The sequence below is a fragment of the Suncus etruscus genome, chromosome 4 (assembly GCF_024139225.1).
Source record: "Suncus etruscus isolate mSunEtr1 chromosome 4, mSunEtr1.pri.cur, whole genome shotgun sequence".
In the NCBI taxonomy this organism is placed as follows: Eukaryota; Metazoa; Chordata; class Mammalia; order Eulipotyphla; family Soricidae; genus Suncus; species Suncus etruscus.
In genome coordinates this window covers 18,745,402-18,769,346 of record NC_064851.1, presented here as the reverse complement: position 1 = coordinate 18,769,346, position 23,945 = coordinate 18,745,402, and the positions used below count along the sequence as shown (strand labels likewise).

The window sequence follows — 23,945 nt, the reverse complement described above, 5'->3', positions numbered from 1 at the left end:
CAGGGAGACAGATGCAGACTAAAAGAAAACTATAGCCAAGTCCTGGGTGGGGATAGTCGCACACTGCTCCCAGTTAGTTACTAGAAAATGTGAGCCCTGCTTAATGCCTTTATAGCTGATTAAACAAGATCAGTCTGAAGGCAAAGATCCCGAAGGAGAGAAGATTGTCCAAACAACTCTGTGCTCTAAGGAAGTCATGATAGAAGTCTCTGAACATGGCCCTACGTGATTGTCCCACCCAGCTCCTGTCACCTTAGCAATGTGCAAGGCAAAAAGTCAAAAAAAAAACACAAGTGTCAGGATATGAAAGCCCAAGAATCAGGTAAATTGTCAAGGGCAAAAACCATTAAAAAAGAATGCCAGGAGATGGGGCCAGAGGTAGTGCAGCAAATAGTGCTTGCTTTGCATACAGCTGACCTGAGTTTGATTCCCAGCATACCAAATAGTCTTCTGTGTCCTGCCAAGAGTGATTCCTGAGTATAGAGCCAGGTGTAACCCCTGAACATACCAGGTGTGGTCCAAAACCAAAACTTTAAAAAAAAAAAAATGTCAGGAGAGATGTAAAAACTTCTTAAAGGAGGCTGGGATGCCAGTGGGCAGCTATTCAACTAAATGCATGGAGGGAGGTGCCGTCAAAGCAATTCTGGGCACCTGTGAATGCCATCTGCAAACAAGGGTAAGAGACTGGGTGGATCATAAAAAAGCAAGTGTCCTGCTCCCTTGCAGGCAGAGTGCAGGCCCTGTTCAAAGTGGAAGAATGGGTCAGGTGATAGCCAAAGCCTGGGACTTTCACTTTCTTTTCTTTTATGTTTTGGGGCCACACTTGGTGCTCAAGGCTTACTCTTGGCTGTGTTCAGGGATCAGTCCTGACAGTACTCAGGGACCATATGTGGTGAAATCAAAACTGAGCTGGACATGTGCAAGGAAGCACCCTGCCTACTTGGACTTTGGATTCTCCTTTTCTATGAAATCACTGAGGGTTCAGAGCGTTGAAAAGGGCCATGTTGGCACCTATGCTGAGAAGTCTGGTGCCTGTCATTTATGTCATCCATAGAGGCTGTTGTAAGAGCCGGGACAGATTAAGTTGGCAAGATGATCACCTATCAATGTGGGTGGTGGATGAGCCCGCTCTTGGCCTGTTTCAACTGCCTTTTTCCTTTTTGAGTCTTCTTTCTAGCTGTTGGTTATTCCCCTTACTTCTTTCAAAGGTCAACCTCAGGGCCTCTATACTACACTTAGCCCTCTTCCCTTACAGTGCTAGACACAAGTTCAACTCTTCTGGAGACTCGCCAGTCCCCAGGCCCCAAACCTGCAGCCCACCATCTCTTCTCACCCTACTCTTGACACTAAGTGGGAAAGAATCTTGTAATGGTCTAGATGCCCAGACAAGCCAGTGTGACGTCTAGACCAAGGGCAGTCCCACTGAGAAAGAATAACTCATTCAAGGACTGCCAGAGGCTGTCAAGGGTGTGTCTAGAGACATGTGTAGAGTCAGAGTCCCACAGGGGCCCCATGCTGTGGTCTGACCTGGTTCCCAAATGGCTCCATTTCTCCAGTCTGGGTTTCAGCAAGTCTGAATTCCACTTCCTCCAGACACTAGCAACCCACTATTTCTCCAAACACCCAGGGGCAGTTTAACACACAGACCCAAGCCCACCTCCCCTGACTGTACCTCAGGCATGATGGACCACAGAATTGCAGGAGAACACACCAAGCAGTCATGCCTGCCCCACCACGGCCCACACACATAACTACTCTACCTGTCTGGTAAGGCTGCCGCCGAGGTTCATGGTGCCTGAGCCAGATTTGTTGGTCTGCAGCCAAAGCATCACTGTGGAGGTCAGTTTGTAGTGGGCAGTTCGACCACTGGATTTCTCCTGAGGGACATGACAGAGACCAGAACTTGAGTGCCACACCCCACCTCACCGATCCCATGAGAAGGGCCTAAAACCAGCACCATTCTAAGGCTCCTTTTGAAGATATTGCCAACAGTTTCCCTGTTCTTAGTTTTTGCTTATTGGTTTTGTTTTGGGGGCACATCCTGTGGTGCTCAGGGATTATTCCTGTCTCTGTGCTCAGGGATCTCCTCTGGGAGGTTCGACCATATGTGGTGACAGAGATCAAACCTAGGTCAGCCACACACATGGCAAGTACACTATCCACTCATTATCTCTCTGGCCCCCACATTCCCCTTCTTAAGTCCTGAATGGCTTTTATGAGTTCAGAGCCTACATTACCTAACAAGTCCTTCTGAGATAATTATCAACAAGAATGCAGCTATCTCAACTTACTTTTACCCAAACAGCTATGGGGCACCTGGGGAATTAGCAAGGGAGTTATGGATCTCAACATTCCCAGCTTCAGGAAGCATCAGTCAGACAAGATGGGCATTTGTCTTGGCACTGGGCCAGGCCACCAGCTGCTGGAGCAGTACCTGTACTTCCACCACATGGATGGAATCCCAGCAGCCTTTGATCTTCTTTGATCCATCTCCAGCCTTCTTTATGAGGATCACTCCAGCAAAACCATGATCCAGATCCCAGAGGTAGACAGAGGAGACACCGCCTTCAAAATACCTGTAGGAAACAAGTCCTCAAGCACATTAGCTTCTCAATAACAAATCTAGCTGACTATATCCCAGAGGGGCCCGTAGTGGAACCCCAGCCATGTCTGGGGTTCAGTGCCCTCCCTACAATGGTTTCAGGGCTGATCCTACTGTGGTTGGCATGGGGTACATCTTCTAGGGGTCACAGAAATATCCTCACAAGATACATTTGAGTTTGAGCTCTAGGTTTGTGACCTTTGCCATGCTTATTGAACTGCTAGTTGCTTCTAATTCCTCCCAGCTGTGGCATCAAACCAAAGCATTTTGACAGCACACTCACAAGATGCCATTCCTAAGGGTGTGTGTGTGTGTGTGTGTGTGTGTGTGTGTGTGTGTGTGTGAAGGAAAGGTCTGATAACCAAAGCATGTTGACAGCACACTCACAAGATGCCATTCCTAAGGGTGTGTGTGTGTGTGTGTGTGTGTGTGTGTGTGTAAAGGGAAGGAAAGGTCTGGTAACCAAAGCATGTTGACAGCACACTCACAAGATGCCATTCCTAAGGGTGTGTGTGTGTGTGTGTGTGTGTGTGTGTGTGTGTGTGTGTGTGTGTGTGCGTGCGCGCGCGCGCGCGCGCGCGCGCACGTAAAGGGAAGGAAAGGTCTGATAAAGACACAATGCCAATCGGGAAGAAAAAGGCCAGAAGGGGAGCAGAGATAGGACAGCAGGTAGGGAACTTGACTTGCAAGATGGCCAGCCCAGATTCAAGCCCTGGCAACCCATATGGTCTGCTAAGCCCTGCTGGGAGTGATCCTTGAGCACTACTGTGTGTGGTTGGGGGTTAAAAAAAACCCCACAAACATGCATGCATGAGTTTGAAGAAAAGGCTAAAAGAGGAAAAAAAGAAATCAGGTGGAAAGCCCAGTGAAGGAGGTCATGTGAGGTGAGGATGGGGAGAGCAAAGGTGGGTCACTTTTGGTGGGGTACCCACATCATCAGTGTGGCAGGTCTGCTCTGGGGCCATGGGGAAGGCAGTGCTGGCTCTGAGCATACACTCCTAAGTCACACAGCAAGGTCCTGCCCAGCTCTGTCACCAGAAATCCTATTCATGTGTTCCTCTAACTTAGGACAACCTGTTGCTTTTGGCCACACCCCCACACTCAGCAGAGCTCAGAGGCTGCAACCAGAGTAGCAGTCATGTAAGTCATGTGCTCTCCAATTTGTATCGCATCTCCAATCTTCCAACACCTATGAGAGGTGCCACTACCACTGTTTGTGTTTTCACAAAACAGAGATTAATAAATACATTCCTTTACAGGGATGTTGAAATTTATAAATGCTAAGGAGTATACATATTCAACACATGATACCCTTCTTTTCCGCTGCCTTATGATCTAATGTGTTTATTCTTCCTGTGACAGGGCCCACAAATGCCAAGTAGACACAATACCTCAGTGACCACAGTCCTGTTCATTATTCATCTTGGAGACAAAAATAAGCACCAAAGGTTAAGTGTAACATTTTAGGAATGTAGGCAAAGGTACTTGACTTTTTTGTTTGTTTCTTTGTTTGCTTGTTTTGTTTTGGGGCCACACCCACTGATGCTCAGGGGTTATTTTGGCTCCATGCTCAGAAATTGCTCCTGGCTTGGGGGACCATATGGGACACCAGAGATCGAACCTGGGTCCATCCTGGGTTCAGTGCAAGACAAAACCTCTACCACTGTGCTATCACTACGGCCTCCGGAAAAGGTACTTAAGAATGTTGTGTGCTCTTTTTGGGGTAGCTTTACTATAAATCTGAAATTGTTTCAGACCAACAAGCTTTTGCACACAGCCTGTGCCCTTTACTCTATGGTCCTTCTGAGGCCTGCTGCCCTGTGCTTCCCCACCTCACTCTCCTGGATCCTGCACTGTGTCCAGGAAACAGGTAAGGGCAGGTCGGCATGGTGGCATGGTGCAGACCTATTAGGGGCATACCTGTTACTAGCCCTTGAACAGGCCCAACATGGGTTAGACAGTAGAGGGCAAGAAAGGGCTTGACCCAGACAAGTCAGTCATTGTCCCTAAACATTATGGGGGAAGTCCAAGGTGGCCTACAGTGACTCAACCCCTATGATTCCTTCCTTTAGATCACTCCCTGCCTTCAGAGGAAGAAAACAAGGGCACTGATGTTTAGAAGGTGAACCAGTGTCCACTCCGGCATGCCGCCCCTGTGGCCCAGCACTTCAGGCAACTTCTCCCTGGCATCCAAGGGCCATGTGTACCAGGGCCAAAGGCTCAAAAACAGCTGAGATAGAAAGAGGTCAAAAACACAAGCATAAGTCAAATTTCCATGGCTTACTACTCTCTTCCCTTAAGTTAAAGAAATACTGGAAGAACATTTGAAAAGGGGAAAATTTTAAATTTAGCCCATAATTTCATAAATCAACTTAGTCCATAAACCCAACTTCCCAAACTCCCTTCCAGTTTCTGTCCAGAGGCCTAAACTCTCTAGAACTACCCGCCCAACAAAGGCACACGCAGAGAAGCCTTCTCACTAGGCAGAAACTCAACAAACTTTTCTTCACATGCATGCAATGTGCAGTCATTTCAGTAGCTAAGGTGGTGGGTATTCCCTTGCACAGACCTCAACTTTAAATTCAATCTGATTTTTCCTGGGGCTGGAAAGAAAATATCAGGTATGGGGCTTGCCATGCATGGGCTGGCCCAGGTTTAACCCCCAGCATCCTATATGGAACCCTGAACACTGCCAGGAATAAGCACTAAGCACACCTCCAAACAAAATACATAACAACAACAAAATCTGACTTTCCCTGACACAATGGTGGTGGAAGAAGCCCACCTCATGCTGTGGCTTTCTCATAGGTTACTCCCTCGTCAAGAGACAAGCTAAAACTCGACTTCCATAGTTCTAAACACCACACCACTGCCAACTCGAGGATAAACCTGCATTCCCTTCAACTACGAGTGACCTCCAGGACTTTGAGTACCAAAAATCTTGGCTTGAGTTTTCAAGACAAAGGCACTGAGTGAATAGAAAGGGCTGTTTCAGGTTCTCAGAAACATGAGGGGCCGGAGAGATAGCACAGCAGTGGGGCATTTGTCTTGCAAGCGCCAACTCAGGAGGGACCTGGTTAGATTCCCAGCATCCCCTATGGTCCCCAGACTGCCATGGGTGATTTCTGAGTGCAGAGCCAGGAGTGACCACTGAGCTTCACTGAGTGTGGCCCAAAAACCAATCAATCAATCAATCAATCAATCAATCAATAATAAATAAAATTCAAAAAACAAAAACAAAACATGAGCCTCTCTAATAACTACCATCAGGATTATGGTGCCCTGCCAGTGGCGAGGTGACTGTGGGGAACAAAGGCCCTTCAGAATTTAAAGCTTTGCTATGCGCGTGGAACATTAATTAAAGGGAGACCTTAACAAGTTTCTGAAAATTTATTCTACCTACTGTACTTTGATCGTAACAACATAAAACAGGAAAAAATAATTTTTATGTGGTTCACATTTATGAGTTTTTACATAAAGGCTTTTGTGGGTATTTTAAGAATGTGCTAAAATGTTGTCTGAAACCACATAAAGCCATTTGAAGAGTTGCCCGCCAGAACTAACAGCACACACATGGAAACACTTTAACTGGCCTTTGTATATTTAATGAGTCAAAAAGTATTAATATTGTTTAAATGCTAACATGTTATTTCAATAAGATGGCTCTGCCATCGCCAGCGCCTAACTCTTGGGCCTTGAACGTCACTGTATATGAACAATCACACAAGTCTGAGTGGCTCTGGTGGAATTAACTGTGCCCAGCCTAGGTCTCCACTTAGCATCTCAAACCTCCAGGGTCACCAGAGGTCAGGACAGTGCCAGCAGAATGCTAAGCCCATGAGCAAGCTTTCTGGCCCCTGGTCCCCACGGCTGAAGATTTTCTGAACTACCCACCACTCCAGAGCGGTCTGGTCAGCAAAGCAGCAATTGATGGCCTGGGGAAGCCTAGAAGCAAGTACAGGCATCCTTAAACTCCCAATTAGTGGGTGATGGGGACATCTCTGACTTATGAATAAGAAGGAATTTCTTGTGGGTTGGTTCTTCCCCAGCAATCAACAGCCCAGCATCTGCTTGTTTATTCTCTACTGTCAGATCCTTGAATTAGGTTCAACCAAGAGAAAAGCTCAGTGTGTCAGTGATTCTCTACTCACAGATGTCATTTCTCCCGGAAAGCCATTCTTCCACTCAAATAGCGTGAGAATCTATGCAGATACTTAAGTCCGTAACTGCATGCACAGGACTGGGACAGGTGAGGTAAAACAGAAAACATACCACTTCACATTCAAAACCCACTTCCCCAAAGATAATAAATTATTTTGGCTCCCAAGGCCATAGGACTGTCAGAAGTTGAGGTGGGTGGATGTGGAGCGAAGATTATTTCAGGAACCACAGCAGCCACCATGAAGGAACCAATCTCTAGTCTCAGCCAACAGTGGACTGCAGCTGCACTTGGGCGGGCAGTATTGAATGGAACTGAGGTGGGTTTTCCCTGCTCCTTTCTTCCTTTCTCATGTGGGGGACACGACATGCAAACCTGTGGTTCTAAGAGCAACACACATACACACATACATGCATACACACATACACACACATGTCGCGCGCGCGCGCGCGCACACACACACACACACACACACACACACAGGTAATTAAGGCAACAAACACTACCTCTACATAAGCAATGAAGTCAAGAGCCCTGGGCAAGGAAAGTCTCCTAGACATGAGATGTCAGCTCTCAGCTGTCAGTGAGCTGGGACACCACAAAAGGACACAACCTTGGGCTCCTAGCATGAAACCAGCAGTGCTGAGACACAGGCTGCAGTCAGCTTCATTAAAGATTAAAACACTGCGCTTCCCTTTGCTTTTTGGGCCCTGACTATGCACTCAGAAATCACTCCTGGCTTAGGGGACCACCATATGGGACGCCGGGGGATTGAACAACAGTCCATCTAGGTTAGCCGCGTGTAAGGCAAACACCCTACCACTTGCGCCACTGCTCCGGCCCCTGAAACACTGCCTTGACACTAAAGTGACTCTCATTTATGAAGAGAAGCAGCTAACCCAGAGGAGAGGCCCATTCCCAGGGACAGGGCACTGCAATGCAGTCTGGCCATCTAAGCCACCGCAGCTGAAGGGAAAGGGATATAATAAGGACAGACAGAGAGTTCTGCTTGAAACAGCTGTGACAGTTCCCTTTAGACCTGAGGAACAACTTCTCCCCATGGCCTCTGTGATCATAGAGAAAGAGAACTGAATGTACTTTCTTCATGTGGACTTGTAAGTAGTGATAGCTCACAAGAACCTAGACTCCTCTTTTCTGGCTTTCTCTGATTCTACAAGTCCTTCTTGGACACGACTTTCAGTCCCTACACCTTGTTTTCCTCCCCTGAAAAAACTGAGAGAAGAAATGCACTCCTCAGGCTGAGAGGAGACAAGCACAGGCTCCTCGCACACAGGGACAGAGACAGACACCTGCTGAGCTCTTGAGGATCACCAATTATATCATTTCTCTTGGGTGCTGTCATCAAACTGTGCCAAAGAATGTCACTTTCCATTCAAATCTCACTTTGTTGTCAGCAAGGCTCTAGCAATTTCCAGATTTTGAGTCTATTATTACCTCTGTCCCAGCCAAGCTACCTTTCCTTGGAGTTTGTACTTTACAGTGAAATAGACATCAAAGTAAAAGATAAGCCAAATGAGTACAGAACTAAATCCTAAACTATGTGGACCAACTATCCAAACCACAGGATTCAGAGTTCTAGAAGACTCTGAAGTAGGCACAAACGAGGTGCTTTAGAGACTGGGGGAAGGATGCAGGGAGATATAGTACCAATCACGGAGACTGTGTGGTTGACTCTGAGATCCCTTAGGTGTAGGGGAGGGAGAGAAAGTATTCATGTGCAGTTAGCTGAAATGACAATGTATTTATTTGGTTTGGGGGGGCCACACATGGCAGTACTCAAAGATCACTTCTGGTAGTGCTCGGAAGACCATATGGGATGCTGGGGACCAAACCCAGATTGTATTTCTGTTCTGGTCCTGAAAAATGAGTGTAGATAGGAAATAGCTTTTTTTTTTTAAGTTTTTGGTTTTTGGGTCACACCCAGAAGCACTCAGGTGTTACTCCTGGCTCTATGCTCAGAAATCGCTCCTGGCAGGCTTGGGGGACCATATGGGATGCCGGTATTCGAACCATCATTCTTCTGCATGTAAGGCAAATGCCTTACCTCCATACTATCTCTCTGGCCCAAGATTAGCTTTTAATGCCAGGTCACTTAGAACAAGGAAACTGACAAATGAACAAAGACAAGAGCCAATGTGGAGTCTGGGGCTGTTCCCGAATAGTCCTTTCTGTTCTGTCCCAGCCACAAGGGAAAACGGAACCACAGACAGTAGCAGCATTTCGTTTTATAATCATCTTTAAAATTCACATGACAGAGAATGAACCTGATACCCACAGGTGGGAACAATGTAACTCCTCCCTGGGAAGCAAAATGCCTAAAACTTGGCTTCTTTCCTTCCTTAGCATATACCAACACTCGTTTCTTGTCACACCAGACTGCCTACCACTAAAAAGCTAAGCATTTACACAAGGTCATGGGGTGCTACCCCATGTGCTCAGCATCTGCATGAGATTGACAAGCACCATGGGAGGGGATGGGAAATGGGGTCCTATCCTCCCTCTGAGGCATCTCTGTAAACCCCCCAGCAGGCCAGCAGAGCAGGGTGCAGAGGCCAGGTGGCAGGCACACAAACCACTGGACTAGATTTCCCAAAGCTCTTTCTGAAGGCTCATCTCCACTTCACAACCCACACCTGGGGGCACACCCAGTAACAGAAGTCAGCACTTGGCTCTGGGTGTCACATCCAGATTTGCTGCCGAAATCCACCATCCCTGTTTGTAAGCTGAAGCCAATTATTTTCCCCATGGGCAAGAAAAACTGGTTCCGTAGTCAGCCTTAAGACACTACTGTGTCGGGCCTGGAGAGATAGCACAGCAGCATTTGCCTTGCAAGCAGCCGATCCAGGACCAAAGGTGGATGGTTCGAATCCCGGTGTCCCATATGGTTCCCCGTGCCTGCCAGTAGCTATTTCTGAGCAGACAGCCAGGAGTAACCCCTGAGCAATGCCGGGTGTGGCCCAAAAACAAAAACAAAAACAAAAAGACATTACTGTGTCAACCAGTCCCCAGAGCAGATACTGAGGGCTTGAGAATGTGAGTGTGTGCTGGAAAGTACACTGCTTGTTCTCACTGACCAGAAAGATAAAGGTCTCTCTATAAACATGGGAGTACTACACGGCTGTCCACCTGGCTCTGTGGGTGGCCTCTGCCTCTTTGGAAAGCACTGCTAGCCCATGAGCTTACATCCTGAGAATGGTGATAGCAAAGGCCTCAACTTTCAAGGTCATCCCCATTATTTAAGAGCTGTCATTTCTGAGACTGTTCTGTGCTGGGGACTCAGCGTATGTTATTTAATAACACTTGATACCTAGAGAGAGGCAGGAAGATGCTGAATCATGGCTGAGAAGAGAAGTGGGGACTGAATCTGAGGCCTGTCCTTTCTCTACCTCACAACCCCTATTCTTTCACCACACTGGGTGCCTGGCCACTTTGACTAATTCAGCTGTGGCAGGGTCGACCCCATGCAATGCAGGTTGGCAGGCCAGGCCTCTCCTGGCTCTGTTTAGGCAGACGAATCACCATCAGGCCACACACAATCCATGATGTTTCCTCTCAAGGTGGTGGGAAAAGTTAGAGCAGTGGCCAGGAATCTGGGACCCCCAACTATGTGTCCTGCACTGGGACATGACAGCATTCACAGAGCAGCTCCCCAGAAAACATGGGCCTGCCAGGAGCACAGGGTCTCGGCAGAGCAAAGGAGCCTCTCTACACATTCAGATGGGAGTCTACCCAAATAGCAGGCTGCTGACCTCCAAGCGTGATACTGCGCCATATGCTTACATGGGCCCAAGAATGTCAAGGAATCAAGAGTCCCCAACGCTGCTGATTTGGGGGATTCGTGTCTGCAAATGAACTCACTTTTCACAAACTCCTGTTTTCCACTGAACTTTCCATCAGCAGATGAAAGCAAGACAGTAGACGCCAAGCCAAGCCCGCAGCCTGAATGGTACCAAGGGTGTCAGCAGATGTAATAGATGCACTGCAATGGATGCTCAGGGCACTGGCAACTGAACTGAGGGGTGAGGGTAGGGCCACCGCAGAATATGTACACTTGCCTAGATACATACTTCAAGGGCTCCAGAAAGCCCACTGAGAGGTTAGGTGAGCTGAAACTAGCCATAGGGAGCAGGCAGCACTCCTCTCCCCAAGAAACAGGGTTCCCCTTGGGTCTCCCAAAACAGTGCATCAGAATGCCCAAGTGCTGGCATAAAGGGCTGCCGTGCAGAACCCATGTAAAGGCCCAGTGAGTCACAGCACTGCCAGGTATACCCCTACCTTACTGAAGAGAAACAAAACGCCACAGCACAACAGACTAACTGCTCTCAGTGCTTCCCTCCAAGATGAGCTGAGTCTCAGTAGGCCAGTGGGCTGAATTTCAGAGAAAGTATGCAAGAATCCAAATACTGATTATACACTAACAAGCTGTGCTAGACAAAACTGCCCTGGCATTAGCCCCTGTTCTGGGGCTCCAGAGCAGTGGCATACGGGGACAGCTGCGGGATGCACTAGAGACTCACATGCTGAGCAAGAGGTTTGCACCTCTGGACAAGGTTAAGGCCATGGTCCAATGCAGGGGTCCTCAAACTTTTTAAACAGGGGGCCAGTTCACTGTCCTTCAGACTGTTAGAGGGCCAGATTATAGTAAAAACAAAGATTATGAACAAATTTCTATGCACACTACATATATCTTATTTAGAAGTGAAGAAACAAAATGGGAATAAATACAATATGTGGCCTGCGGGCCGTAGTTTGAAGACCCCTGGTCCAATGCAAACAATCCAGGTTACATTCAACTCCAGGACTTTCCAGCAGCTCTCCCATCACACCTGCTGTGATTTCACCCAATCCACAGCAGGGTCTTCTGACTCCAGCCAACAAAGGACTCAACACAGCCAGTTCTGGTGGTAGAAAGCATCAGAGGACCCCAACTATAGCTCTCACTCAGCTAGATGAGGGGTAGTCTGAGGCAGGCCTGTCCACTTCTCCCTTGGGCCTGCATATGGGCAATTACCTTGAGTGACATCAAGCTGATTCACGTGTCCCTATTTCCAAAGCCACACGAACCCTGACCAGCTGCTCTGGTCAACTCACTGACCACAACAGCCCTTAGGGCTCAGCTCAGGCCATCGCTACTGCTCAGCAGCTGCCTTGGAACACATCAGGCCACTGTATGCCTTCAGAGGGCCCCTCACTGGCAGCACACATGAGTCACACAAGTATTGTACCAGGAAAAAGTACAAGGCAGCAAAAAAATAAAAAGGCGGTAGGGAACAGAGGAAGCTGTCCAGCTGCCTAACGGCCTGCAGGGCCCTTACAGAAAGGCTTTCTGGGTGACTGAAGTCCCCCAGGTGTGTGACAAGACTTATAATGGAAGCTCACCACCCTATCCCCCGCCTTGCAACCAGGGACTCATTACCAAGCGGCCGTAGTCTCTGTCAAGTGTGTGCTCACCAGACCTGTAAGCGGGAAAATGGACCTACTGCAGCACGAGCCACATCTATAGGGCAGCAGCCACAGCAAAGGGTCAGCTCACAGGCCAGCACGCACATACTCTCCCCAGCCAAGGCCAGAAACGTCCCTTTACCCCTACTTCCTGGTCCTATGCAGCACTCATTGTCTAGTGCAAGTACTTTATTCCTGTACTCTCTCTTTCCTTTGTGTGTGTCTTAGCACTTCCCCATCTCAAAGACACCCCTGGGGATAGAGGGTTGTACCTCCATGTTTGGAACCAGGGAAGTTTCTCACCCATCACACCAGATGGAAGCGACCTCCCCCACCTCAAGATGATTTTCCAGGGTCTCCAGGAGTCAGTCTTGGCTCATAGCTGGCAGCATCACAGTCTTTTTACTCTCCTCACACACTGGCCATTTAGCAACTGATCCAGCCAGTTAGAGAATCAAGCCCACTCACCCAGAGAGTTCATTCCTCCTTGTCCTGCAGGCTAGCAGGATACAGGGGAAGGGCAGAGACTCTGCACCTCCAGTTGTGGCAGGAGAGGGGAGAGAGGGAGAGACAGAGGAGGAAAAAGAGGGAGAGGGTTCCAAGTTCTGGGAGCCAGGGCTTCTTCTGGGCCACATCCCCGGCATCACTAACTCTCCCAGGTCCCAGATCCGGCGCTTGTGTCTAGAGAAGTAAGAGAAGGGGAAACCTAGAAGCTGGGAACCAAGGTCACAAAAATACAGGTGCTTGTCTTTTCCAGGACAGTGCTTGCTACTCAAACACCATCTAGTTAGGTAAACAATGGAAGTAGAAGCAGAATCAAACACATTCGACACGCTTCCAGCAAGAAGAGAGCAGGAAGCCAGGCCCAAGCTCCAGGACTCTGGGACTGTGGTCATTCCCACAGGGACTCGGCAGCCTCATTTCATTCTGTAAACTTCTTCCAGACAGCAGGGTTGATTGGAAAAGCTAATTAAAGCATTTGAAGATTATCTCAGACCTGAAGCAAGGAAGAACACCAAATGCTTTCCTCCCTGCTCCTCCCTCCTCCCTTAAACTCTGGCCTTCATTAAGCTTTGATTTCAATCAATTGCACACCCACTAAAATTAACTTATAAGGCCAATAAATTGCAACCGCATGTTCAAAGGTATGATCTGCTGTGAGCCAAGAACCAGGAACCGAAGAGCAGGGGCAAGACGTCTGGGCCAGATGGGAGCAATCATCTTTGGGGAAAAGCGGTGCCAGCCCCTCTGGTTACAACATCTGGTCCTGGCAGAACCCAGGCCCACAGAGCCATTGGTGAGACTTCATGTGCAAGAACAGGGAAAGCTTCTTATCTTCTCTGGGAAACCAGAGCAATGGCCTCAGGGTTCAGAGCAGCCAACTGGGCCCAGGATGCTTCTCTGGCAGCTGCCTTCCACTGAAGGTCATGCTGGGCTGCCAAGTCACTTTTCAAGACAGAGAATTCCTGAGGACAAGCAATGAGATTGTGTGACTGGTGAGCTATCCAGGGCGCAGACCTAAAAAAAGGCAGTGTCAGCTCGGCCAAGACAGGCCGGGAAACTAGCCCAGGAGTATGCACCTGCTACCTGCCCCCTGCAGGGTTGTCAAGCTGCAGCAATGGTTGTGCATGTAAGGGCATGGCAGGGCAGGAAAGGAAAGGAAGGGGAGGTGGTGTATTAATATAAAAACTAAAGTCCTAGGTTGGGGTGAGGTCTTTCTCTACACAGCACCTTAATGGCGGGTCCGAAATAGCAGGACAATGGTATAGAAATTCACAAGTAGTCAGTTAAAGTTTTAGAAGTCGGGGCTGGAGAGATAGCATGGAGGTAAGGTGTTTGCCTTATGTGCAGAAGGACAGTGGTTCGAATCCCGGCATCCCATATGGTCCTCCAAGCCTGCCAGGAGCGATTTCTGAGCAAAGAGCCAGGAGTAACCCCTGAGCACCACTGGGTCTGACCCCCCCAAAAACAAACAAACAAACAAAAATAATGTTTCAGGAGTCAGCCAGCTTTATTTCACAGCCCTAACTGCCATGTGCATTTCCTCACATGGCTTCTATGCAAGCAGATCCCTTTCAACTGCCCTCCATCTTTCTTGCTCCTTTCCCCACCCACCCCACAACACGTTTATTCCAAACCTCAGACCCCTTCTAGGTGTGGGTGTGTCTGACCATCCAAGTGATATTAACATATGGCATTGGGGGAGGGGTAACCTTACAGGGAGGAACCTCAACCCAGCCCTCCCCACGCCCAACACCCCAACTCCATCTCCTAAGCATTGTCAGTAAACTGCTACTTAAACTAAAAATAGGGATGTTTGGGTCACACTATCAACAGGTCCTGGATAAATGTGGAGGTGATGGGAGAGCAGGAAAGTTGTGGGGAGCCTGGAGGAGCTTCTGAGGAGCATGCAGGACCTGCGGCTCCTCTCTCTCAGCCCTGCACCTGCTGTTCACACTGGGCTCAGAGTCCTGCTTCCAAGGTTGCATCTTAGCCATGATAGAGAGACGCTGAGCTGGGAAGTGGAAGGCACCCAGTTCTCAGGAATCAAGAGCAGAAGTGCTGGTCACACATATGATCCATCTCTCACCTAAGCCACCAATTCTCTGTGGTCAGACCCCAGGGTCTGCACCAAGAGCCAGAAAAACATGGACTCTCAGGGCCCAGAGGAACTTCTGGGTCCCGTTCAGTCTCAATCTCTGTCGAGACAACCCTATCCTGTGCCTCACCACCCAACCCCCAGCTTCTCTTTAAGGAGAAATGACAAGCAGGTCCTTTCATCAGCAGGTCAACAATTAGCTGACAGAAAGAGAAACCAAGACTTGAGCTCTAGGCACAGAGACACGAGTCTGCTGGCCAGAAGTTTGGTATTTGTTCTGTGGGTGGCAGTTCCCCCACTGCAACCAACCCAGATACAGGCTCAGTCTATTTTTCTTAGTATTGGGGGGATGTCACACCTGCTGGTGCTCAGCTTACTCCTAGCTCTGTGCTTAGCACTTACTCCTGGTGGGGCTCAGGGGACCACATGGGAATAAAACTCGGTCAGCCTCTTGCAAATTACATGCTGTAACCCTTGCATTCTATTCTCTCCCTGGTGCCAGGCAGTGGGAGGAAAAGGGGCAGAGCCTGAACTGGCAAAAAAGCTGACCCCTTTTCTATCAACTCTCTAACCCCCAAAAGGGCAGAGATGACATGGGAAAAGAGTCCAGTATAACCTCTTCACAGAGTAAGAGGGTCCCACTCGTGACCAGGAGACAGGAGCACCCTAAGTCTTCCTACAGTGCAGTGCTCACCACCAGAACAGAGCTGAGGGCCCAGCTACTGTGTTTGAGTCACAGGAGGGGCACCTGGTGAGAGTTCAGACACCCGTCACACTCTACCCTGACCTTAATGTGTCAGGACCCAAGAACTCAAAAACAACCAGTGAATTAAAGACCATTAGGGTACACTTGAGTGTGTTTGTGAAATTTTTCAACCCACCCTTCTGTGGGCGGCCAACCAAGCTCTAATTTGGGGAAGGGGGGCCTCGAGAAAGGTGGCCCTTGTCAGGGCCTGGGCTCTCACATTAGCATTTCTGGTCATGTCTTTTCTACCATGACTGCACAAAAAGACCTGGCCTTGCCACTTACCAAGAAGTTAGTACCAGCACCTCAATGACCAAAGCCTGCAGCAGGGGTCTAGGTCTCAGTGACCGCTATCCTTCAGTAGTCGCGACCTCAGCCCACTTGACCTCATAGCAGCAGTTGTGAGGGAGACCTTTCACTGGGAGACAACCATATCCTACGGAGGTCATTCTAGGGGAAGGACAAAGAGAGAGGCATGACCTGCCCCTTGCCCTGATGGAACAATGTGACAATTAGAAATATGGGCAGCCAATGCCACTAGAGGCAGAGATAAACCTGCTTGCACCTGTTAACCTTCCACTCTGGAATCCCGAGAAGGCTTCTAGTCTAAACCATGCGCCATGGTTGTGAACAAAGGGCACTTCCAGAAAGGAGACAAGAGTGTTAGGATGCTGACAGAGAAGAGATGTACTTTCACAAGAAGAAGCCAGACTTGTGGTAAGTAAATGGGACTTCTTACAGCTAGTCTCTGGGGAGCCTGTGCCTCAGCCAGCTGCTAACTCTGAGCAGGGCCTGGTGAGAGTTCTAATGTCATACAGGGCACATAGAACAACCCTGCCCTCTTGTTGTGGAGCCACAGCACACCACCACACATAAAGGTTATCCATACACGTGGGTCTTATCAGGGCTTCAATGGTGACTGTGAAAGGAAGTGGTGTGTCCCTGGGTGCCATCTCAGAGGTGCAGAAGGCTGGGACCAGGCCTGCAATTGTCTGCCACACCAAGTGGAACAACATGCCCAGTAGCCAGCACGGAGTGGTAGAGCTAAGGAATACACTTGGTTTCTGGGACTGGAAAAGTTTGGTTTGCTCCCCTGGTCTCAGCACTCAGTCCCTTGTGAAGAGGCAGGCACCTTCCCTCTTTGGTGAAGCCCACTACCTCTCGTAGGACATCTGTTAGAGTGTTACAGTCCACTTGGCAGAGACTAAAGCAATAAATACAGAGCTTATAGAGTCACAAGCCAGTGACTCCTGAGATCATCACTGTTGTTTTATTATCATCAATATTACCACACCCACGTAAAGCTGATTCCACTTAGGAATCCTTGGTTAACTGCTAATTTGGCTTCTTGCCAAATGGTTGGGTTAAAAAAAGATAAACCACTTTAAAAACAAAACAAACAAATAAACAAAAGAACCTATGCTGTTGCAGGGTTTGACCTCCCAGCTTTACTGGAGAATGGATTGCTCTGGATCTAGTTGCAGATGGAATAGCCCTTCACACAGTGAAAAACAGGTCTTCCCCCACAGAGCCGCAGTCTCCTGTTCTCAGAGGTGCTCTCTCGTCATCAGCAAATGGTAAAGCACCTTTCCCAGAGGACAAAGCTGTGGAGACATCTCTAAGGGTCACAAAGTGAAAGGCATTGGTTCAGACCGCCGTAGCCCTGGGCAAGGGAGGGTTCCGACCTCTACCCCAAGTATAGAGCTAGGGCCTATCTGCTAGGCATAGACCAGACCACTGCCAGGTGTGGCCCATCCAAAAAAAAAAAAAGATTATTACGTCAGAAGTTAAGAGACACTGATTTTTTGAGGCCACACCTGGAAGTACTAAGGGTGAAGCCTGACCCTGGGCTTCCCACACACAAAGCACGTGATTAATCTGTGGAGCTAACTATCTCTCTGGCCCAAAACACAGAATCACAAGGATTCTTTTCAGAAGTGACCAGAATGTGTCAGGCTATTTGTTTAAGGTTTCCTTAGAGCCAGCTTCTGTATTTCATTAATCTGCTTAAGTGGAGGTATTTGTGGTCTGATAATGTGTCAGATTAAGACAGGCCACTTTTCTCCTACACGAGGCTCCAAAAGAAAAGTCTTTATAATTTAATTAATAAATCTAATCTGCTGTAAATGGAAAAGTTATTCCAGATGTCTATAAATGAATCCCTCAGCTTCTTTTTTTGTTGTTTGTTTTCGGGCTGTACCCAGTGACATTCAGGAGTTACTCCTAAGCTCTGCGCTCAAAAATTGATCCTAGCAGGCTCGGGGATGCCAGGAATCATCCATCTCGGGTCGGCTGCATGCAAGGCAAACGCTCTACCACTGTGCTATCTCTCTGGCCCCACCAGCTTCTTTCCTTTATTCATAGGTGCCAATCTGGGTCATGCTTGGTGGTTCCACAGTTCAGTGATCTACCCTGGCCATACTCAGATGTCACTGGACTTTTATACCCAGCAGTGTTGGGGAGATTGTGTGGTACCCAGGTCACCTCCACTCCCTGCAGGGGCCTAGAATCCTTACACCAAGTCTCATTCCGCTTCCCAGCAATACTTTCAGCAGTCTAGAGGTACAATACTATTTATTTCTATCTTTCCATGTCCGTGCCAACCAGGGTGGGGGTGTAAACTATAACCTGAGACTAAATCCCACCCTCAAGAGTTAGTTCTTACACTATTTTTTCCTTAATGAGATGGGCAAGTGGAGGAAGATCCCCTATGGTGCTCAGAGCTTACTACCCTTGGCTCTTCATAGGAATTACTCCTGACAAGCTCTAGAGACCATATGGGTTTCCAGGGATTGAACCTGGGTTGGTCATGAGCAAGGCAAACACCTGATCTGCTGTACTATCTCTCCAGCCCCAGGTTTTTACACTTCAAAGGGTAACATAGGGGGAGTGGAGGGAGGTACAAAAGAAAAGCAAAAGAAGTGAGAGAGCCCAGGAAACCTGTAATGGCTACTCCTAATCCTTTATGGTCAAGTGCTCTGGCCCCTCCAGGATGACTGTGTTCTTGGGGCACCTCTTTGTCTTTATAGCCTTGCCAGGTTTTGAGTGTAAACCTAGATTAAATAGGTATTTTAATACTTCCCAGGAAAACTATCAAACCTGTTCCTGGGCAAGGGTCATCAATGTAGTAGCCTTCTTTGAGAGGAGTGGTAGGAGGAAGGACAGGACGAAAGAGGAGAAAGGGAGACTATGCAGACAGAGCAAAAACCCTACACATGGTAGGACCAAGGTTCATTGCTTAGGAGTCCAGCACTTGTAGGCACAGATGAACTGGCCAAGTGCTGTCACTGGAGAAAGACCTTAACTTGGCCCACCCTGAGCACCTGAGCTCCAGGGAAGAATGAAAGTATGTCAATAAAGAGAACAGACCTGAGCTTGACTCCTGGCTCAGGCTTTTGCTCAGACATTTTTATCTATCTGTAGCACAGGTGCCACAATTAACTCATCAAGTTGGTGGGGATCTCAAGTGATACAGAAAGCATGTGGCAATTCATATTGTACACTGCTGGGGTTCTCTCCAAAACACCTGCACTTCCTCTTCCCAGGACAAGAGATGTGTGCATGCTCAGTGTATGTATGGCAGTGTCCCATCACCATTTCACCTTGTCATGAACCCCTATCACCAATCATGTTTCATACATTGAGTGCTCTGAGCTTTAGTTCATCTGTTGTTCTGGTTTATTTGGGGGACCACACACCAGCAGTGATCAAGGGTTACTCCAGGATCCGTGATCAGCAATCACTTCTGGCAGATTTGGGGATGCCAGGGATCGAACCTGGTCAACCTTCTGCAAAGCAAACAACCTACCTTCTGTGCTATCACTCCAGCCCCAGAGTTTTAGTTCCGCTAGCCATGCCAACTAACAGGTTCAATGGAAAATGGCTTGGCTTGGTCACACTCTCATTTACCAGACTTATAAAAACTATCAGAGCTTATTGCTGTCATGTCTCACTTCCTTTTTCCCTTTCCTCTATCAAACTGAGGTTGAGAGCTTCTAGAAGGACTCCGCCCACTTTCGGCTTATTTGATTTTTACCCCATTTTTATTGCTTTTCTTTTCTTCAAACAAAGCCACATAACCTGAAATATCTAGTCCCGCCTCTCAAATAGAGAGGGAGATGGTGGAGGGTACCAGGCCCAAACAGTTGTATGATCACTAAGTAGTAAGCTAGACACAGAGGGGACCACTTGTACTGACAGCCCGGGGGATGAGGGTGGGGGATATGGGATGCAGGATGGGAATGGGGGTGGAGGGAGGACAACTTTGGGGATGGGAATTCCTCTGATTCAATGTTAACATCGACCTAAAACAATATTGTGAAAGATATGTAAGCCACTTTGGTTTAAAAAAAAAAAAAAAAAAAACTATTGAAGCTTATCATAACATCAAAACTTTGACCTCAAATCCACAGGGAATAAGTGACTCACAGGTCTCGATACTGGTCAAACGCATTATTGGCTTCCACTTCCAGCTTTCTCAGGCGTGCAGAAGGCATGGCCCCATCTTCCAGAGGAGGGTCATACTTGTTACTCCATGGTGACCTGCAGGAAGAAAGTGAAAGGAATGTCAATCATTCCAGGGACACAGGGCCCGTGAGCCAGGGTCTACAGCCACACCAACTGCAATTTTTCAGATGAAAAATCCACCAGCCCAGAGGAGACACTTTTCCAGATTCAAATCAACTTTCCCTTATGTGCAGAGTTAAGGCTCAAAACTCCTGGATTCCATCTCTCACCAGCAACTTCTATCAAGTGTTCTGATGTCTTTGCACCTCAGTGCCTTACATACAATGAATCCTTAGGGTACTAAGGACTGATGTAAGGAACCAAGCTGAAGGAGCACCAAGGTGAGGGAATTGGCACATGTACGTGTTTAGTTTAGCTGCCCCTCTCTCCTCCCTAACCTGCAGCTCCTCTGGAATAACTTCAACTGCACAGACTATCTCATCCAGCAGAGGGCTGAGATATGGGCTGCTTGGTGTAAGAGCAAGCCACAGAATCAGGTTAATGTCCGAGAATGTTTGAGCCCCCAAGGACTCTGGTGCACAGGACTGAACAGTGAGGGACCAGCCTCTTTTGCAGCTGAGACTTATTGGCTTTGGCTGTATGTTGCAACCCCAGAAAAGCACTTAACGAGAGACTGGAACAGGGTTTCTGAGGGAAGGGTTCCCTCCCTGACTTTTGCAGGTGGGACTCAGAGAGCTCTGGTTCCAAGAAAAGGAGAGAAAGAAAAGGTAACATAGGACAGGAGAATCCCAAAGACACAAGCACTTGACTATTCCCATACCCCCTTCCCATGGAGATCCATGGAAATATAAGACCTGGGACTGCTGAGAAGGAAAAGGCTCAGCTGCCTACCGGGGTCCCAACACATCAGGGCAGGCTGCCTCAGTGCACTATTAGCATGGAGCTTCAGCATGTAGCCTCATGCCTGCTGAGGAAGTACTTTTGAGTTCTGTGTCCCTGAGCACCAGTGTAACAAACATGCATCTTTCTTCATGGTGGCTGATGCTTGGCACCCTCATCTCCAGTCATGCTCAGAGAAGGAACTTTGGCTGTCTAGGCCACTGGTCCAAAAAGAATGCAGGGAAATCAGTGTTTGTTTCTTAAGAAGCATCTCCAGCTGCTAGCAGCTGCCCACCTGAAGCTGATGGCAACTTTGAAAACCCTTTATTCCAAGAAGATTGTGTCTACCCACCCACCTCCTGCAGCACTGCAGCAGACTTTGTCAAAGAAGGGAGGGGAAGGAGTCTTCCTTTGGCCCCTGCCTCGCAACCAGCTCTCTGCTCACACTGGACTGCACAGCCCCTGGCCTGTCAGCACATGGCTGGCAGGAAGGCAAGCAGGAGACCATCTGGATAGGGGAGCTTCTCTCTCTCTCGGGCACTGCTGATATGTCATCCCTGTGCCACATCTTGTGTGTCCTGCAAAAAGGGCTGACCATAGGACTCTCCTGCGACAGAAGGAGCCACCAGAGCCATTCAAAATGCCACCAATAGCTCTAGGCAGCTGCTGCAACTCAGGGGCTATATTTCATGTGTGACTTCATTTGAACTAATTGCAATTCAGACATCTTCCTCAAGCACATAAGCACTTCTGCACATAAGCATTATGTGGTCAAGGTATGAAATAAACTCCGGAAACAAGCCCCAAAGCAGAACACCCTCTTTCCTTCTCCTCCCTCAAAGATACCAATTCACTCAAGTATCCCCTCCTTGATACTCAAGTATCATTCAAGGTATCCCCTCCTTCCCCTGTGCTTGGCCCTCATGCCTGGGCACAGTGAGTGCTAGGGAAGACAGAAATGAATTCTGGTTATGCTGAAAACCAATGGGGGTATTATCCCGCCTGTCTCACAGAGAGATGCTTAAGTAGCAAACATCCACAAAGACTTCTACCAGAGCTGAAGACAAGGTCGTAGATGAAGGGTGCTGGTCCTCGATGCAAAGCAGGGCTGGCCCCTCCACACGCTAGGAGTAGAAAAGATTCTGCAGGTCTCAGATCCCACCACAATCTCCCCAACTCTTCTCAGCAGTCCTGGGTCTAGCCTTCCTTCCCACAGGAAACCTCACAGCTTGCCCAAGGCCTGGAGGGCCCTACTCACCCCCACATCTCCAAGCCTAAGCCATCAGGTCAGAAACAAGTGCCCATCTCTTTTGCTGACTTAGGGGCCTGGGAATGGCTGAGAAGCCCATAACTCACATTTCTCCTGGCTCAGACAATAGCGTTTGTTTCAAGCTGTTCGTCCTGGAGCTATGGTAGTTGTAGCTCAGGGAAAAATTCTAACATTAGCCAGAATATCCTTGGTGGAAGGGGCACTGAGAACACATTTCAGAGCTTAAATGAAGGCTATTTGAAGAAAGACAGATGGACAGGAACGCTTAGATTTTCAGAGTCAGGCCTTTCATTTCCCTCCGAGAATGCTTTTTGTTTCAGCTAACAGGTTTCAAACAGCGCTGCTGGCAACGACTGTACCATAAGGATCTTATTTAAGTGAATGATCAAACACAGTTAGGCTGGAAATGTGTGCAGAAAATCAAAAGACCTTGAAGTTTTATACCGAGAAGGGAAAAGGAAAGGCAGGCCTGCACTGTGACACTCCGGGCTCCTCTCTGGCTGCGGTTCCCCAGGCAGGAACAGCAGGGGGAGATTGGGGGATGAGGGATCTGATGGGGGGTGGGGGTGGGGGTGTGTGTGACCTGGAGAGGCTGGAGGTACTAAGTCCTGGGGAAAGCCCAATGACCACAGCCTCTCGACTGCTGCAGACAGCTGCCAAACACAGCCAATCTGGAGTTTTCAAGAATGAGTAGTATCCTAAGATGCCAAACGAGACTATGAGGATTGTCTCTGGGCATATGTCTGCCCATGACTGGTCCAAAAGAAATGCAGCAAATAAAGTGGACCCTCCCTCTGCCTCCGCAATGACAGCTTCCCCACCTGCATCTGTCTCCAGGATCGGTCCCTGGAATTCTAGACCGAACCACAGCCCACACATAGGACATCTCCATGCATCACAGGCCAGCAACTAAGAGGTCCCCTCGCTTCAATATAATACTCGGACCTGCAGTGCCCCAAGCGCCCCTGCCCCACCTGCTAGTCCATAGCCCCACAGGAGGACCTGATGTTCATGCCAAACTAGAAAGGAAAAATGGCATACATTAACGATCTGGTCTCCAACAAGTCAGTGTGGAACCTTGGTGATTTCCCCCACATTCTGGATTATTCAGCACTATGTGCTACTACTTCCTTGGACACCCACTAAAACCCTCAGTCCATCCTTGAAGACCCTGCAGGACCATTTCTGCCCCGCCAGAGACCTCACAGCCCCAAGGCCTAGTATCACTGCCTCCACCCACTCTGGCCTTCCGAATCTTGACCCCCAGGCTTTCCCAAAGTGCTCACTATCTGCAGTTCAAGTCTCATGGTCCAAGGGCCTCCCCTAGGTGGTGTTGCCTCTCCTTATTTCTTCTGTTCACTTTAACAGTCTGTCTGTTACATATTTTGCTTTCTTTTTTGTGTTTTTTGTTTGTTTGGGGGTCACTCCTGGAATGCCGAGATTGGAACCACTGTTTGTCCTGAATTGGCTGCATGCAAAGCAAAAGCCCTACTGCTGTGCTATTTTGTCGACCCCACACATTTTGCTTTCTATCTGGCCTCCTCACTAGCAGAGAGGAACAACGATTCTGATTTCCATTTACACAAGAGGCAACCAGAGGCCTGTCATAATAGGTAACTTGGCAAAGCCTCCATGCCTCAACAGGCAGGACTGGTTTGGAGTCCACATGGGGCATTTTTTTCCTCTCCAGGTAATTTTTTTTCCTGATTCTACTTTAGACTCTGCTCTGAGTCTGCGGTGTCTGAAGCCTAATGCAGACTG

General features: G+C 48.5%; 2 protein-coding genes across 2 annotated transcripts in view; one reads left to right on the top strand and one right to left on the bottom strand.

Moving 5' to 3' along the window:
- Positions 1-23,945, top strand: part of HTR6 (5-hydroxytryptamine receptor 6) — a 742,605-nt gene that overhangs the window by 446,817 nt on the left and 271,843 nt on the right. The gene's annotated exons all lie outside the window — the stretch shown is intronic.
- The window catches only part of CAPZB (capping actin protein of muscle Z-line subunit beta), a 126,740-nt gene that overhangs the window by 13,547 nt on the left and 89,248 nt on the right, over positions 1-23,945 (bottom strand). The window contains exons 8-10 of the mRNA XM_049772525.1: positions 19,997-20,110; positions 2,435-2,576; positions 1,761-1,877 (exon numbers count right to left, since the gene is read on the bottom strand). Coding sequence (XP_049628482.1) covers positions 1,761-1,877; positions 2,435-2,576; positions 19,997-20,110 — 373 coding nt within the window. The remainder of the gene's footprint in view (positions 1-1,760; positions 1,878-2,434; positions 2,577-19,996; positions 20,111-23,945) is intronic.